The 18,271-nt window shown below is 55.7% G+C and overlaps 1 protein-coding gene across 1 annotated transcript in view; it reads right to left on the bottom strand.

Annotated features, from left to right (window-relative positions):
* Window positions 1–1,764: 1,764 nt before the first annotated feature.
* The window catches only part of STX1A (syntaxin 1A), a gene marked incomplete at both ends in the record, with an annotated part of 44,936 nt that continues 28,429 nt past the window's right edge, over window positions 1,765–18,271 (bottom strand). Inside the window, 6 exons of the mRNA XM_079545169.1 lie at window positions 1,765–1,842; window positions 2,163–2,273; window positions 4,093–4,230; window positions 4,491–4,564; window positions 9,058–9,166; window positions 16,280–16,353. Of these exons, the coding sequence (XP_079401295.1) occupies window positions 1,765–1,842; window positions 2,163–2,273; window positions 4,093–4,230; window positions 4,491–4,564; window positions 9,058–9,166; window positions 16,280–16,353 (584 nt within the window). The remainder of the gene's footprint in view (window positions 1,843–2,162; window positions 2,274–4,092; window positions 4,231–4,490; window positions 4,565–9,057; window positions 9,167–16,279; window positions 16,354–18,271) is intronic.

Below are 18,271 nucleotides of genomic sequence, written 5' to 3' on the forward strand. Positions count from 1 at the left end.
GACACACTCCCCATCAGCAGCCGAACGCAAGCAGGGGCCGCATGGTGGGACTTTTGGTGATGGTGGCAGGGAGCACTGCATTCTAGTCTGCACTCTCCTTCTGAAAGCATGCTGTGCAAGGCTGGTGCCAGCACTGGATGGAGCTGGGTGTGAGCAGGGCTCAGCTCCAGCAAGGCCTGCCCCCACCCCGCCTTGTAGCTCAAGCCCCTCAGCCCTTGGGGAATGTGGAGGCTGGATGCACTCATCTGGCCCTGGTTGGAGTGGGGAAACAGCATTCTGCCTGCAGCTGTGTGTGCTGCCACAGTGACCCTTTTCTGCTATCAGTGCCTGGGCTCACATCCAACTTCCACCCCAGTGCATGACTGCAAGCTTGGCACCACGCACCTGCCCTGCTCAGGCTCCTCCACAGTGCTTTGGCACTTTGTGAGCAAGCCACAGCACTGCAGTCCCCTGAGGAACACAAGGGCAGAGCCCTGCAACCATCTTGAGGCAGGAGCACAGGGATGACAGCCCGGTGGCAATGCAGGCCTCTCTGCCGCAGCAGTCTCAGGTCACCTGCAGCAGGCAGCACATGGCTGCAACCCACAGTGTGTGGATGTCTCACTGGGTGGCCTGGGGAAGGGCAGGCAGCGTGGCACTGTCCCAGGAGAAGGTGGCAGGCAGATGCTAGGATGTGGCGGAGTTGGAAGGAGCAGTCAGGCATTGCCCTACTCAGGAGTTGGTGGCACAGAGGAAGAGGAAGAGGAGGAGGAAGGCTGCTGCTCCTAGTTTGTGGGGGTGGATGCAACAAGGGCTGCTCCCTGGGACTGTGGTAGGAGCAAGCCCTCCTGCCTCCAACCCCCAGCCCGAGGGCGCTGTGTGGAGGGGCAGTGCTGGGCACATCCTGGCTCCCAGGGGGCACCACCAGGGCTGTGGGTGTCCGAGCTATTCCCAAACACTGACAACCAGAGCCAGGCCTGGGGGTGGTAAAACCCAGGGTCACTGTGTGCCGGAGCTGAGTAAAGAACAAGGAAGATGTGGAGCAGGGCAGGCAGCCAGTGAAACTCGCTGCCCTTAAAGTCCCTGTGACCTTTTGCTCTGCCAGCCTGGTGCTGGGCCACAGCACTGAGCCCATGCAGCTGTCCCCATCCCCAGGCTTCAGCAATGGACCCCATGCTGCTCCATTGGGCAGGGCTGGAACAGAGCCACTCACCACGCAGCACCCACTGGCAGCAGCAGCACACCCAGCAGCAGCACCGGGCACCTGCAGCAGGGCAGCAGGGATGGAGGGCCTGGGAAGCACCCCGTAGGAGAAGCAGCCTAATGGAAGTGGTTTGCAAGCACAGATGCGGCTGACAGACATGAGAGCTTTGGCCGGAGGTGATGGGAAAAGCTGGGGGGAGGCTGCCTGGACTCTGTGTTCCTGAGGAGCCTGTAACACCCCACGCTGGTCTCATCTCTGGGTGTCACCGACAGGCTCCTGGCCCAGCACAGTGCCCAACAGTACCTCTGTTCCCCCACTCCCGGCAGCCTCCCAGGCCGAGCAGTGATGAGAGCTCGGGTTGCCCCGAAGGTCCCCCTCACACCCATCACCGTCCCCTGCACCCCATCTGCGCCCCGGGGCCGGCGCTCCCTCCACACAGATGCACCGCACACACAGCATCACAAACAACCATGCATTAGAAACTGAAATGCTGCTGGGGGCTCCGGGGCTGCATGGTTCGCTCCGGCCCCACAACACGCGCGGCTCCGTCCGTCACACGCAAGCAGTCCTGTCAGGGGAGTCTAGCCGAAAATGCCGCCAAAGGTGGAGGCGATGACGATACCCAGGATCACGCAGCAGATGATGATCATGATCTTCTTCTGCTCGGGTGTCCCAGCACCGAAAGGGAGAGAGGGGAGAGGGGGCCGTGAGTGCTGGGGGCTGGGGCCTGCCCTGCTCCCCGGGCTCTGACCCTCCTTCAGCTTGGGGAACAGGACAGTGCTTGGGGTCAGAGCTCTACTGCCTTTCTCCACCGCCTCCTCGTCCTTTAGGCTCGCAGCCAGCCCGGCCCTTGGGTCCACTCTGTCCCTTTTCCTGTCCTCATGTGGCAGCCCTGCCCCACAACCTCCCTCCCGGTGCTGCCTGCCCACGTCTGGGTGCTCAGCCCCAGCCCTGCCAGCCACCCCGTGCTGCCACTCACCCGTCTGGCTTTGCTCTGGTACTTCACCGCTTTTTTGGTGTCGGACACAGCTCGCTCCACGTAGTCCACAGAGTGTTCCACGTTGTACTCGATGCGGTCGATCATCTCACCCTGCAGAGCAGGGACAGAGCCCACCCGCCGTGAGCTCCTTCCTTCCCCGCTGCTCCCTGGCACCATGCAGACATCGCCCTGCCCATCCCTGGTCCTGTGGAGGAGATAGAGACCATCATCCACCTGCTGCAGGCTCACAGGCAGCAGGCACCACAGGCAGCCCTGGGGTGGGGGCTCAGACTGAAGAGTGCACTGACATTGTGCTGCACACGGGAGAAGCAGGAGGGATAGAGGACAAGAGCCAAGAGCACAGCTGCAGCACCACGTGGGATGCTCACAAAGCCACGAGCATGCAGGGATGACTGCTCTGATCTGCACAAGCGCCCTGCAGAAGAGCAGAGTCTCCTGGTGCGAGGCTGGTGAGTTTGGAGCACTGGGTCCTGCAGGAGCTGCTGCTCCGCTCGACTCTGCCCTGGGATCTGGGGACATGCTGCCCAACCGACCCACACCCTTCAGCCCCTGCATGTGTCAATGACGCACTTTCCAGGGACACGGAGGGGCTTGAACCCCAACATCCTCCCCATGGCACAGAGCTGGGGGTCATGACCAGCAGATTTACAATGCTCTTTTCTCGTCTTAACTGCTTCCTGTGCCCACCAGTGCCACATCTGGGGCAGAGCAGCAGCTGCCAACATGCGGTGCTCCTCTGCTCCCTGCCTCCTCTGTGCCAGCAGCTCAGAGCCCCCCACCCTATGGGGCAATGCAAGGCGTTGGTGGTTACAGCAAGGCAAGTGCCCTGCACGGCAGCCCACTGCACAGCTCTGTGCCTCTGCTTCTCCCAGAGAAGGCAGGTGAGGGCTGGTAGTGCCCCTTCCCACACAGGCTCTGCACAGCATCGTTGGGTCCTGCAGTCCCTACAGACCTACAGGACTGTGGGGTGGCAGGACAGATACTGGCAGCACACAAGGTCAGGAACGGTCACGGTGCCCTTTGTCACCCAAAGGGCACTCCTCGTCTGTGCGTACCATGGGGGACTCACCGTCCATGGGCTTCATGGGGAACCAGGATGTAGTGGGGACAGGCAGGGTTTCCAGCAGAGGTGACAAGGCGCAGCGATCCCAAAGTAATAGCAAAGTGGGGACACAGGACCTGGCAGCTCTGAACAAGGTGAGGGCGGCCCTGCACAGACTGACACTCTGCTCACACTGGGGCCAGTTAGGGGGGACAGAAGATAGAAAGACTCCTCTCGGAGGCAGATGGCACTTGCCCTGTGACCTGCCCTGGGGAACCTGGCCTGGCCTAGCTCAGCAGATCCAGCCCAATGCCCTGAAGAAATCAGGGGAGAGCTGTAGAGATGCAGAGGGCCGGGTGTGCCATGGGCAGGATGCACAGACACCTCCACCCTCCCCCCGCGTCCTTGGGCCTGCCCCAGTGCCACACAAGAGCAGCAGACATGCAGAGTGCAGCCATGCAGAGCTGAGCATGCAGCACTGGCAAAGGCCAGGCGAGGCTTTACCTGCACCGATGTCTCCTCGGGCCACGACAGCATGGCGGGCAAGAAGGGGGGTGAGCAGAGACAAGGAAGCGTGGACCTGGGGCTCACCAGGCTCTGCAGTGGGGCCCAGTCCCACACAGGTCCCCCAGTGCCAGTGCCCAGCTCCAGGGACAAGGACTGGTCTGCAGCCAGGTGCCGGACACCCACTGCCCTCCTGTGCCAACCCGCACCTCCCGCCCCACGCACAGGATCCCACTCTCCCCGCAGCGCCCACCCAGCAGGGAGCTGCAAGGGGAAGGCTGCCCACCCCTGTGCCCTCTGTGCCCCAGCCTTGCTCCCCTCCAGCCCTGGGGTGAGCTGGCCCTGAGCCGCGGCCGTCCCTACCTGGCTCTCCACTAGCATGGCCATGTCCATGAACATGTCATGCAGCTCTCGGATGCTGTTCTCCAGTTTGATGATCTCACTGTGTCGCGTCTCGATCTCGTTCAGAGCCTGCTTGGTGATGTTGGAATCCATAATGATCTGTGGGGAGATGGCCAGCACGCAGCTCAGCGCAGCCCCTCACTGCTGGGATGGGGCACCAGGAGGGGTGAGGGGAGGGTTGGGAAGGAGAGCAACTCCTGGGGCAGACAGGAAGGTGCGGCCAGGCCCCAGCAGCACTTTGCATGTGCCCACGTCCCCATTGCAGGGCAGTGCTTGGGGCAGGGCCACCAGAAAACTCCTCCAGGGAGAGTGGCTGGCGTGGCTGCAGGCTGGCAGCAGGGCTGACCTGCGGTACTTACCCCAGAGGAGAAGATGGCCGGGTTGCCGCTCTCCAGCATGTCCTCCAGCTCCTCGCTGGTGGTGGTCCTGCCAGCTGCAAGCAACACACAGGAATCAATGGGACTTCCTGCCCTGGCTGCAGCCCCTGCAGCCCTACACAGGGCTCTGTTGGCTCCAGCCATCCCCAAGGAGCAGAATTGAGTTCCCTGAGCACAGAGGGCAGTGATGGGATGGAGAGCAGCAACCCAACAGGAGGACGGACTACAGGGCTGCCCTGGCCTGGCAAGCCCACGAGGACAGCCAGCTCCACCTGCACACCAGCGCTGCACCTCTGGCTGGAGCTCTCCGGGAGCCCAAACCCTATCACTGAGGGGAGAACAGGAATGCATCCCAGCCTGCCTGAAACCAACAGAAAGACTGCAAGGAAGGGCTGAGGTCTGGCACGGCACACCCCACCACACTATCCACGGGGTCTCTTAGAAGGTATCAAAAGGGACAGCAACGTTCTCTGGTATGAGTCCAGGGCATCTCTGAACCTCTGAACAGGGCCGTACCCAGCTGCAAACCCCTCCCCTGCAGCACAACCAAGGAGACGGTGGCAATGTGGGACACAGCACTGCAGTGAGGGACGGGAGCGGGCTGCTGACCCAGGGGACTTCATGTGCGCTGCTCTGCCAGTGCAGGGAACACACGCCCAGTGAGCGGCGGGCTCTGGAGTAAAGGCTGTTCATTAGCAGTTCATGCTCTCAGCTTTGATTCTCCATGGAACAAATGGGTTTATGCCTACAGCCGGGCCAGGAACGTGTGGCCTCCTCCCCAGTGGCAACCCCCAAAGCAGGGGCTTCCTGTGGGCTTTCTTAGCCATGTGCTAAATGCGGATGGATGAGAAGGGCAGCAGGAAGATAAATGCCCTGTGAACATCCTCTGTGATGTGGAGCTTTGGAGGTAGCATGAGGCAGCCATTCCTGGGATGAGCAAAAACCTGAACCTTCCTGAGAGTACACTCTGAGCAGAGAGAGCAGAGATGTAGGGCATCACAGCCCAGAAGGAACACAAGACAGATGGTCCATCCATGAGGTGAAAGTGCAAGGAAGCACTGAGGGCGAAGAGCAGCAGTGTGAGGCTTTACAGGGACTCAACAGCCCAACAACTTCCAGCAACACAACCAGGGAAACACACACCACCTTTAATTGCAAGTAAGACTACCTCAGACAAAACCTTCCACAACTCCAAATAGAACAGTCCTAAAAGGCTTTGGCAACTGGGAAATTGTTGGCAGTCAGAGATTTCTGAAGGCTCAAACAAATGAGGGCAAGTTATCCTTCCAAAAAGACCTCTGTGGAGATGAGAGCTCGTTCTGCAAGCAGTTCTTTAACTTTGGTGGAAGACCACCCTGAGCCCGCTGGTGCTGAGTGTGGCCCACCCTGCTTCCCACACTGAGGGACCTCATTTCTCCGTCAAAACATCCGACTCTTGTCAGAGCTCCTCTCATGTTTGAGTCAACCATTCCTTCTAACGGCCCACAGAGACAAACCAGCTCCTGAGAGAAGCCCTGCCCTGCAGAAAGGCAGGCTGCCTGCTCTGAAGGGCAGCTGCCGGCTCCTTGCTCTCCAGCTGAAGCTGACCCAGATCCAGAGAAGGAAAGCAATGGCTGGAACAGCACAATGTCACTGGCCCCTACGTCAATCCTGTTCCACACTGAGCAGCCACCAGCAGTGACAAGGAGTGTGCCGGGTACAGTGCATCCCAACGGCCCTTTGCTCTGTCACATGCAAGCCCTGGAGACAGCGCTGAGGACAAGCAGCAGGACCAGCTCCCGGAGATACTGTGTGTGCAGGCAGATAGGATGATGGGCTCCCCGGCTTTGGCTGTCTCCTCACTGCCCCATTCCACTTCTGCAGAGCAGAAGGCTGGCAAAGGCCCCAAAGCATTCAGGGCACCGTGTGGATGAGCGAGTGGAGGTCTGGTCAAGCTGCTACAAAGAGCTTGCTTTAATGCCAAGGCAAAACATGGGGCCTGAAGGCTGCACCTTATCTGCAGCACGGGAATGGCTTTGGAGCAGCACAAAGTTCATCACACCACAGCTGTGCTGCTGTGGGAGGCCAGCTGTGCCCATCCAGCTGCAGCACCTCAGAACTATGAGAGGCAGTTGTGTGTAGTCAGCACAGCTGCTGAGAACCACCACAGGAGCAGCAAGGAAGGCAGCACTCCCAACAGCCTCAGCACACTGCCACTGCATACAAGACACCAGAGGCTTTCTGCTGCCACAGGCCACAGGAACCAAGGGGTTGTGCACAGACCCTGCACACCAGCTGCCCCCAGAAGAGGGCAGGACCCTCAGCGTCACTAACAGGACACCACTGCACCCAACACTGTGAGCCCTGAGCAGTCTCTTCCTTATGCCCCGTTGGCATGACGTGACAGCTGTGTAGCACGGGCAAAGTGCTGCATAATGTAAGCAGAGTGGCAGAGTCCTTTCAAAACCTAAAAAAACAGAGAAAAGTTCCTTTTAGCTTTGTTTCACAGCTTCTCTGCAGATGATTAGGATTTGGGTAAGTTCTTCCAAATCTTCTCTCTCAGAAGGGAGAACTAAGGATACTTCATCTGCCCGCTGTAGGACACCATTGTGGCTGGTATCACCTGCAGCATGCCGTGAGCTCACAGATGTCAGCACCTGCAGGAGCTCACACACACTCTCCATCCTGCTTCCCACTGAATGCCAAGCACTCGCTGAGCCTTGTGTCCCTCTTCCACTCAGACAACATAAACACTTGTTATCACTATACATCGCACAGAGGAACGATGCACACAGCCAAACCTCCTGGCTTTCCGCAGGAGCTGCCCATACCCACAAGCACCCACTTTCACAGGCAGGATGACTTTTCCACCCCCCCAGGTGACCCTGCGGGAACCCCTTCGGCCCTACCTTGTTGTTCAAGGTGGGTTTAAAGGGAAGAGGCACTGACTTTTTAGAAAAAAAAAAGAAAAAAAAAAATTGCCATTTAGCAAAGTCTGTGGAAAGACTGGTTACAAGAATGGATAGTGATAGGACAAGGGGAATGGTTTTAAACTGAGACAGGGGAGGCTTAGGTTGGATATTAGGAGGAAGTTTTTCACTCTGACGGTGGTGACACACAGGAACAGGCTGCCCAAGCAGGCTGTGGATGCCCCATCCCTGCAGGCATTCAAAGCCAGGCTGGACGTGGCTCTGGTCTGGGGGTTGGGACCAGATGGTCATTGTGGTCCTTTTCAACCCAGCCTGTTCTGTGATTCTGTGATCTGCTCATCCTGACTCAGTGCTTATTTCCCTAGTTATGGTGGTGGCTGTTCTTTGGTGGGAGATGACCCATTTCTCTAAAGCTAAACCAGGTGCCACTAATTCCCCAGAGCAAGCAACGGTCTCTGGGTTACATGGGGGGTCCCAGGGAGATCTCAGTGCCACAGCTACTGCAGCCTCAGAGGTGTCACTTGGGGCCCGCCTGCAGGGAGAGGACACCACCACTGCTCAGAGCCATCACATCAATAGGGTCAAGTATCGGGTCCTACATTTTGGTCACAACCCCAGGCAAACCTACAGGCCTGGGGAGGAGTGTCTGGAAAGCTGCCTGATGGAAAGGGACGTTGGTGTAATGATGGATAGTGGGCTGAATATGAGCCAGCAGTGTGCCCAGGTGGCCAAGAAGGCCAATGGCATCCTGGCTTGTATCAGCAATGGTGTGGTGAGCAGGACCAGGGAAGTCATCTTGCCGCTGTAGTCAGCACTGTTGAGGCCTCGCCTCAAGTTCTGTGTTCAGCTTTGGGCACCTCAGTACAGAAAAGACATGGAGGTGCTGCAGCAGGCCCAAAGAAGGACAGCAAGGCTTATGAAGGGCTTGGAGAATATGGCCTACGAGGAGCAACTGAGGGAACTGGGGCTGTCTGGTCTGAGGAAAAGGAGGCTGAGGGGAGACCGGATTGCTCTCTTCCAGTATCTGAAAGGTGCTCACATCAGAGTGGGGTTGGTCTCTTCTCACTGTTGACAGGATGAGGGGAAATGGCCTCAAGTTGCACCAGGGTAAATTTAGGTTGGATGTCAGGAAACACTTCTTTACAGAAAGGGCTGTTAGCACTGGAATGGGCTCCCCAGGGAGGAGGTTGAGTCACCATCCCAGGATGTGTTAAAAACCGTCTGGATGTGGTGCTCAGGGACACGATTTAGCGGTGGGTTGTTAGAGTGAGAGTAATCTAGGGTGAAGTTGCGGTTGGACTCGATGATCTTTAAGGTCATTTCCAACCTGAGCAATTCTGTGATCGAATGATTCTGTGGTCACAATGCTGGGACAGGGCTGCTTCGAGGGGGAACACTGGGGCAGAGTGCCCGGGTCTCAAGAGCTTAGTTTTCTCCTGTTACTTACGTCACACACCTGGAACAGAAGCCCCAACAAGGAGCGGCTCTCTGCCTTCCTTAACCTGAGCAGCTGAACAAGCACCAACCGTGGCATTACACCGCAAACCCTCAGGATGACGGCTGCCATCCCACTGCCCGCAGCCCCGGTGTGCTCCTGCCAGAGCCCAGCAGCGGTGCAGCGCACGGCCCGCGTTACTCACTGATCTCCAGCTGCCGCTGGATCCTGCCCTTGCAGCGCTCCCGGTAGTCGGTCTGCGTGGCGTTGTATTCAGACATCACCTCCACAAACTTGCGTGACAGCGTCGAGTGCTGCAGAGGGAAAAGCAACAGGAGCGTCACCGCCTCCGGCCGCCCGCGCACCGCCTGCAGGCCGGGCTGCTCCGACCGCGGCAGGGATGCAGGATTTGCAGCCTCAGCACAGCGCCCCGTGCCGACCTCGTGGCCGGCGCACAGCAGCACCGAGCTGGAAGCCCGGCACCGCCCGCTCACCTCCCCAGCTGCTCCTGCAGCGCGTGGCTCTGACAGCACTGCAGGGATCTGTCAGAAGCAACAGGGAACTGCTGGGCAGGGAGCGGGGCCGGCGCCGCTGGCAGACAAAACATCACTGAACTGGTTTTGAACCAGGCTGTCCTCGCTGGGAGCAGGCAGTGAGCGGCAGCCCCAGGTGTGCAGCCCAAGCCCTCCTGCTCATGAGGCACGGGCAGGGGCACCTGGATGCGGCCACAGAAAGCGGCTGGACCAGGGCCTGCCTGGGATGGAGGTCACACCGTGCCCTGCTGCCTCCACACAGCACTGCCCCTCTTCAGGAACCTCAGTGACAGCAGAGCCTTCAAAAATCGTAATGGAATCACAGCACGTGATTGGGTTGGAAGGGACCTCAAAGACCCCAGCCCTATCCGTGCTGTGGGCTGGGTGCCCCCAGCTCAGGCTGCCCAGGGCCCATCCGTGGCCTGAGGAACCTCAGGGATGGGACAGACACAGCTCTGGGCAGCAATGCAGCACCTCACTGCCCTCAGTGAAGAATTTCCTCCTTTTATCTCATCTCAACCTCCCCTCTTTTAGTAAATCTGTTACCCCTTGTCCTAACACGATGGCTGCAGTGAGCTCTCCTCTCTTCTCCAGGCAGAACACCCCCAGCTCCTCGGCCCGGCTCCACAGCAGAGGTGCCCCAGCCCTCTGAGCACCTCGTGCCCTCCTCTGGACCCGCTCCAACAGCCCCACGTCTTTCTCGTGCTGGGGGCCCCGAGCCTGGACGCAGGACTCCAGGTGGGGCCTCACGAGGGCAGAGCAGAGGGGGACAGTCCCCTCCCTGCCCGCTGCCACCCCTCTGCCGATGCAGCCCAGGCTGCTGGCGGCTCTCCGGGCTGCACGCTGCTGGCTCAGGTCAGCTTTCCCTGTTCCAGAACCCCAAGTCCTTTCTGCAGGGCTGCCCTCACTCCATTAACACCCCAGTCCACACTGATGTTTGGGATTGCCCTCATCCAGGTGCAGAACCTTGCACTGACCCTACCTCTCAATCCTAGTCCCTCTGAATGCCATCCCTTCCTTCTGTTCTATCAGCTGCATCGCTCAGCTCAGTGCTGTGCACAAACTGCTGGGAGTGCGCTCAATCTCTCTGCCCATATCTCCACTGAAAGTACTGAACAGTACTGGTCCTAATGCAGCCCCCTGAGGGATGTCACTTGTCCTGGACAACATCTTAGCCACAAAATAGTGTGTCCATCAAATCCCTGTGTGTCCAATTTGGAGACAAGGATGTTCTGTGGGACTGTTACAAAAGCAATGCACAAGTCAACACACATGACACTGGTTTCTCTTCCCTTCTCTACCAGTGCTGCCACTCTGCCATAGAAGATTATCAGGTTAGCAAGGTGTGATGTGCCCTCTGTGAAGATCTGCTGGTAATCTCCCTGTCTTCTGTATATCTTAAAATAAGACAGGAGTCTGTGCCAGGATGCTGTGTGATCCAGCTGCCAGCAAACATGAGCACAGCCAACAGCCCTGAGGCTGTCCTCGAAGAGTTAGGGTACAGCACCCCACGCAAGCTACCTCCAAACCCTCCCACCTCTTAAATTAGCCCTTTCTACAGAGTGCCAGAAGTTTCCAGAGGCAAGAATGGTGCACAACCCAGCAGCACACTCACAGGGCACCCGCAAGCAGGAGCTAGCTGATGGCCTGCAAAGCAGGGAGGAGGCCACCCTCAGCATTAGCCCTGCAGCCCGCCTGTGCAGCCAGAGCCCAGGAACAGGGAGCAACAGGAACCAAAACAGACATGGAAAAAAGGGAGAAAGGAGAGGAGGGAATGGAAAAGATGGGAAAATCCAGAATGGGTGAGAAAGCATCTAAGGAGAGAAAAAATTGGGAGTGACTGATGTGATGCAGAAACTCCTCCAAGTGCTTCCCCTGTGACTTTCGGGTCCACCAGCACAGCCCATCCTCACAGCAGTTCACCACCACAGAGAGATGCACCCCACGGCTGTGCCTGAGCCGGAGGGAACCTCAGAGCCCATATGTGGGGAGGACTGGGGCAACACGGCATCTCCCCACACTGCAGCTCCCAGCAGGCCCAATGCACACAGCCCCTCGTGCTCCTGCCACGCGTCCACGTGTCCTGAGCCAACGCAGCCCCTGCCCCTGGGCACGGCACTGGAAACATCTTCAGCCACATTTGCCTTTGCTTCACAGCTATTCTCAGCAAGCAGCAGCTCGGTATTTATGGCAGAGCCTCAGGCTCAGGCAATCTTATTCCTCCTCTGCTGGCCAATCTTCCACGGAAGCCCAGGGCAGCTCCCACGTCGGCAGGCAGCCTCTGCTCCAGGTGCCACGGCACGATCGGAGCGGCTGCCGTCACCCCCAGCTCACGGCTCAGAACCCCACACAGCTGCCACACACGGTCCGAGAGACTCTCATCCTGCCTTCTCAAAACGGTCTTCCTAAAATCCAGCTCATCCTGCCAAAAGCTATCAACATACGCTGCTCTGAAGCCAGATATCGCCTTGGGTGCTGAATGACTCCTTGCTGCTCAGCAGCATAGCGTACCCACTCTCTTTTACTTAAGAAGTTATTTAACTCGGTGTTTATTTCGTCAGATTGTTATTTTTTGTTCCCACGGGCATCCCACATGTCTACAGAATGCATCTGATTTTCAAGGAACATGGAGTTTCATGAAAATGGGCTAGAAAAGGCATTTAGGCATTTTAAAAGACTTTTAGTCATTAAATAAAAGCCACCTGAATATTCAGAGTAAATAAAAGCACATCGCGATGGATCTTGCATTTGAAACAAATTCTTTAAACAGAAAATATTAACTGGAGTTCTGAAATGGAGCTGCTTCAGCTAAAGGGGAGGGTGAGGGTGGGTGTGAGGGAAAACCTCTCAGAAGGAAGGGTGCAGCACTGGCACAGGCTGCCCGGGGGGTAGTGGCCGTCCCTGCAGGTGTGTAAGGAAAGGGCAGCTGTGGCACTGAGGGACGTGGTCAGGGGGCAACGCTGGTGGCAGGGGGGCGCTGGATGATGCCAGAGGTCTTTCCCAGCCTCTACGATTCTGTGCTTGTCCTTGAGTGCTTCCATCATTAAGAGACGCTTCTGAAGTGCTCGTCCTGAGGGGCTCCTGTGGGACAGCCCAGCCCTCCCTCAGGATTCCCCTGTGCTACAGGGTTGCACAGCTCCCACCTGCTGGGCGAGTATTTCCTCCAGCTACACAAACCAAGCGCAGAAGCAATTAAAGCAAAAGCTATTCTGAATAACAAGCACTGACATTTGGAAGAACATAAATGCCAGTGTTCGCTCCGTTATGAACTCAAAATTACTTTCATACTTAAAAGTCCATAATCTTAATGCCTGGCCACTCCTGATTTACAGCCTGCTAACGCAGAATCAGCTCGTTTCACTCAGGTTTGCTCATAGCACAAAGCAGCGAAACCCTCACTGCAGAAATACCTACACAAGGACTGCACTTCATGTACCAGACATCTAAATCAGATCTCCAGTTCAACCTGTCCTGACTCCCACGCACAAATGCGCCTTTCAGAAGAAGGATGGCTTCCTTGGGCTTCATTCTAGACAGATCAGAGCATGCTGCTGAACGTATGGCAGGAAAAGAGTTTAGAAGTGACAATTTTGACACCTTTGGAGGTTTAGCCATTGCAAAATTTTCCTCACAGACCTGTGATTTAAAATTAGTTTCAGTCTGGTTCCCAACCATTTCTTTGGCTCCAGACGGCACAGCCAAGTGAAGGTGAGCCTGGCCACAGTGATGTGAACTCTGGCAGCACTCAATACAGCTGGTGATAAGCAAACGCATAGGACCAGACAGGATGCATCTGAGCGTGGAGCTGAAACCAATTTACTGCAAATTGCCTCTATGGAATCTTCTGCAGACAGAGGTGATTGCAAGTTACCCAGAGGACTGACAAAAGGCAAACGTGACACCAATCTTTCAGGAGGAGGACGTGGGAACCCACGCCTGCTCAGCATCCTTGAGTCACTGCCAAAGTCGCTGGATACAGAACCATCATAGAATCATCACAGAACAGTTAGAATTGGAAGGACCCCTAAAGGCCATCAGGTCCCACTCCCTGCAGTGCACAGGGACACCCACAGCTCCATCAGTGCTCAGAGCCTCCGCAGCCTGACCTTGGCTGTCTGCAGGGATGGGGCATCACTGCCTCTCTGGGCAACCTGTGCAGTGCCTCACTGCCCTTAGTGTAAACAAAATTGGAATTGGCCAGCTTGAATATTCCAGAGGTGAATCATGCTGTACCAGTCTGATTGTCTTCTCCAATGGTATGAGCGGCTGTGCAGACGAGGGAAGGTCAGGGAACAGTGTGCACACCCTGAGTTTCAGGCCTTTGATGAGATGCAGGCTGGATAACACAGAGGGAAAAAACGCTAGGCAAAAAGGGCTGTGAACAGTGATACTAAGTCCAAACAGATTTTGAGGTGACCAAGATGGTCTGGGCTGGAGCAGGGGATGAATGAGGACAGGCTGAGAGAGGCAAGTATGATCACCTGGAGGGACACAGCTGAAGGGATCTTATTGCTGACTACAGCAACCTAATGGGAGGTGAGAAGCCAGAGCCAGATTCATTCTGGAGGTGCAGAGCAGTGGGACAACAGGTGGTGGACCAAGCTGGGATACTGGCAATTGGAAATTTCCCATAGGAAATCCGACAGGGATTAGGGACAGAGGGGAGTGGAGGGGTGGAAATCATTACAAAGATGATCAAGCACTGGACCAGGGCCCAGAGGAGCCACGAACCTGGTGTCCATAATGTGTCCATACTCACAGACAGTGAGAATGCAGACCAACAAGGCCATGAGCAGCCTGGCATGGCACTGCTCTGAGGCAGAGGCTGTGGTCCCCTCCCACTGAACACACTGTGATCCCTCTGTCAGGACCTCATCCATGTGTCAGACTTCCAGTTGGGCTTTTGGCTTGTTGCTGGATGGCCAAGCCCAAGCACCAGGACTCAGAAGAGCAAGAAGAGGTAAGAGGTGGCCCAAATTTCCTCTGTCCCTACTAAGGAATGAAGAGAGATGGCAGCTCAGAGGTCCTAGCTCTGCTGCTGTTCCTTTGCCTGAAAATGACCTCTGGGGATGGTCCCTAGGACTCTGCAGCCTCAGCAGAGCTGTGCCACGACTCCTACAAGCAGGAGAGAAGAGAGGACACACAGAGGGGCTTGCTGCCATCCTGCTTTGCTGCACACTCTGCACTGTGCTTTGCTTCAGCTTTGCTGTGTCCTGCTAAAAGCATGGCCCAGCACTTGGCATTCCTGCTTGCTCCTGAGACACATCTGAAGCATTTCTCTTGCATTCATTCTGCACAGCATTGCTTGCCCACCGCCTCAGGCTCAGCCTCCCTCCACCTGTGTGGGGTTTGGATCATGCAGAACGCCATGCTGGCAGCAGCCTCTGCAGAGATTTACTAATGTCACTGGGGTATTGATTAGGGTCTGACTGCAGCACAGGGGAGCAGACTGTGCAAAAGGCTTTCCATGCTGAAAAGGAATAAAAACAGTCAAATTCCTCTGGCTTCCCCGCAAAGTGTTTTGAGAAAATAAGATTCCTGGTAAGCTATAGCTGTGGGAAAAACCCCCATGAGAATGAAGTTGCCTGCATCCCCCCACTCACGGGCACTGAAGAACAATGCTGGCAGCTCTTATTTGCATTATCAGTTTAATGGCATGCTAAAACAAGACCTTTGCTGCAGAACAAGGCCTCATTTGTCTGCTCTGAGATGCCTTGTTTTTGTTCACATCTGCCAGTGCGTTCACTGAGGACAAAGCACCAGAGCCTGCCCTGAAGAAAAGGAGAAGCAAAGGCCAAAGAAGCATTGCCAGAGCAATGGCCCCATTCTGCAAGGTGTGTCCTCGTTGAAGGCCCACTGGTAGGTTGGCCAACCCACAACAGAGACGGTGCAGCATCACTAAGCTGTGAGGCAGTAAATCACAGAACCACAGAATCATTAAGGTGTTCAGCCTGGAGAAAAGAAGGCTGCGGGGTGACCCCATTGCAGCCTGCAGTACCTAAAGGGAGCCTGCAAACAGGAGGGGAGTCAGCTCTTTGAAAGGGTAGATAACAGGACAAGGGGAAATGGTTTGAAGTTGAGGGAGGGGAAATTTAGATTTCAGGGGGAAGTGCTTTACAGAGAGAGTGGTGAGCTGCCCAGAGAGGCTGTGGATGCCCTGTCCATCCCTGGAGGTGTCCAAGGCCAGGCTGGATGGGGCCCTGTGCAGCCTGGGCTGGTATGAAATGTGGAGGTTGGTGGCCCTGTGTGTGGCAGGGGGTTGGAGCTTCGTGATCCCTGAGGTCCCTTCCGACCCAGGCCATTCTGTGATTCTGTGATCATCTAGTTCCCACCATGCCCACTGAACACGTCCCTCAGTGCCACATCTCCATGGCTCTGGAACACCTCCACACTTCCTGAGCTTCATTATAAGGATGTTGTGGGAGACAGTGCAAAAAGCAGCACTGAAGTTGAGGTACATGACATTTCTTGACACTATTTCTTTCTGAGGTGGTGGGAGGGGATGTACTCAGAATTATACGATATTTCAGCCCAAGAAGGGACTTCACTAGGTCATGCAGCCCAACATCAAGCTCAAAGCAGGATCAGTGACTCCCGGTTACCAGTGTGTGTTGCTGGACCCACAGAACCCCATGTCCCTCAGCCCCCATCTCTCATAAAGCCAACACACTCCATCTCCCTTGACAAGACCAGAAATGAGAGCAGCACACATCTGTCAAAACTGAGCAGCCATGGGCCATGCCTGGAGGAAAAGGTACAGCCTTAACACCTGAGTCTCATTAACAAAACCCAATTTAGCTTGTTAATGTCACATAACACACTCATTTCTTATGGAACAACTTTGCCCCATTCCCCCAAAAAGCCATGAGAACACTGGCCAGGGCAGAGACTCACCTGAGTTTTCCTTATCCTCAGGTCGGCAGATGACCTGTTAAGTCCTTCCTCTTGTTCGATACTCTGCTCAATACCTGGTCAGGGTAGAAAAACACGGATTATTTCAGGCTGGTCAGAGAAGAAAAAGAGATTGTTTGCCAAAGAGACTTTAGAAATGGATGCAATGCTTGGCTCTGATCTTGGAGCTTTCCCGTATCCAAACAAAAAGGAGCACAGGCTGGCTGCCTGCCCACAGAGGAGTGAACCCAGAGCTGAAACACCCTGCAAAACATCAAAGCTTGAGACTTCTCCTGGGACCCTAGGAATGGCAGCTGCACAGGGCTGGCCCGGCAGCACCGCACTGGGTTGTCCTTTTCATTTTGCTAAAAACCGTGGAAGAAAGCTCCTGCCAGCATTTCCCTGCCATTTCATCAGCAGTCGGCCTTCTTCAGCATTTGTCATCAGTCGTTCCCTGTTCCCAAGGAACGGTATTGGCAAACACTGTACATTTACAATAATTAATAAAGTCACATTTTCCCAAGAAGCCAGTAATCAGAACTAGCCACTGCATGAGCAATCTCTCTCCTAAAGGAGTCGATCCGCTGTGAGCAGATGGTGTTTCTGATCATTCCTGACCGTTCCCTTCCAATGATCACACCGGCCACAAGGTGGAGTGGGACAAGGCACAAGGACCGACAGGGAGACACTGCACTGATGTGTCTTTTGTGGAAGGGGAACCACAGCCTGCCCTGCCATTCTTTGGGCTCCTTTAAAAACAAACAAACAAACCCACAAAATGCAACAGGTCTGGGAAAGGACTTTTTTTTTGCACAGAAGCCTGAAAACCTGTGATTTGTATAGTTGGTTACACGTTCACAAGAGGAAGAATCCACGCTTAGCTGTTCTCCCAGTGTGAGGTCGGGCGTCACCAGTGCATGTGGTGCCTGGAAGCTGTCCTGGACAGAATGACCATGAAATGTTGGAGCTCTCTGCACTTGGTGAAGTCAGGAGGGTCAGCAAAGCTGACCTGCTTAGAATGTTGGCTGGAAGAATCCCATGGGAGTCAGCCATGAAGGGCAGAGGGGCCCAGCAAAGCCAGACATTGTTCAAGGAGGAAATCCTAACGGCACAGGTGCCTGTGTGCCTTCAGATGGGCCAGCGGGGAAGAAGACTGGCCTGGAACAGGGAACAATTGTTGAGACTCCAGGAGAAAAAGAGAGTTTATGACCTTTGGAAGAAGGGTCAGGCAACCTGGGAAGAGTGCAAGGATGTGCACAGGGTATGCAGAGGGAAAAGCAGAAAGGCAGAAGTGCAGCAAGAACTTCATCTGGTCAGTGTTGTTATAGATAATAAAAAATGTTTCTATGAATATTGTAACAGCAAGAGGAGGACAAGGAGAATGTCTATCCTTAACTGGATGCAGCAGGGAGCATTATCAGGATGAGGAAAAGTCTGAGATTCTCAAACCCCTCTCTACTTCTGTCTTTAACAGACTGCTTATCCTCAGGGTACTGAGTCCTTGAGCTGGAACACAGGGGTGGGAGCAAAGTAAATGCCCACGATTCAGGAGGAAAGAGCGAGCAAGCTGCTGCTCTAACCTGGGCTGCAGCACATCTGTGGGGCCGAATGGGACCCACCTGAGGGTGCTGAGAGAACTGGAGGTGGAAAAATCACTTGGATAGCAAGAGAAAACTGAGAGCACATCCGATATTCCAGGTGAGACTGTGCTCTGCCCAGTCACTGCCCAGCACAGCAGGTGCCCAAGGCCAGGGGGTTCAGGGCTGCCTCTGCAGGGCTGTCCCTGGAGGCATTCAAGACCAGGTGGGATGGGGCTCTGGGCAGCCCGGTCCGGTGTTAAATGTGGAGATTGGTGGCCCTGCCTGTGGTGGAGGGGTTGGAGCTTCATGATCCTTGAGATCTCTTCCAACCTGGGCCATTCTGTGATGGGCTCACACCAGAACTGGGGAAAGTGACTGCCACAGCACAACAGGGATCAGAGAGAAGTGCCGGCCT

The sequence above is a fragment of the Tetrao urogallus genome (assembly GCF_951394365.1).
Source record: "Tetrao urogallus genome assembly, chromosome: 20".
In the NCBI taxonomy this organism is placed as follows: Eukaryota; Metazoa; Chordata; class Aves; order Galliformes; family Phasianidae; genus Tetrao; species Tetrao urogallus.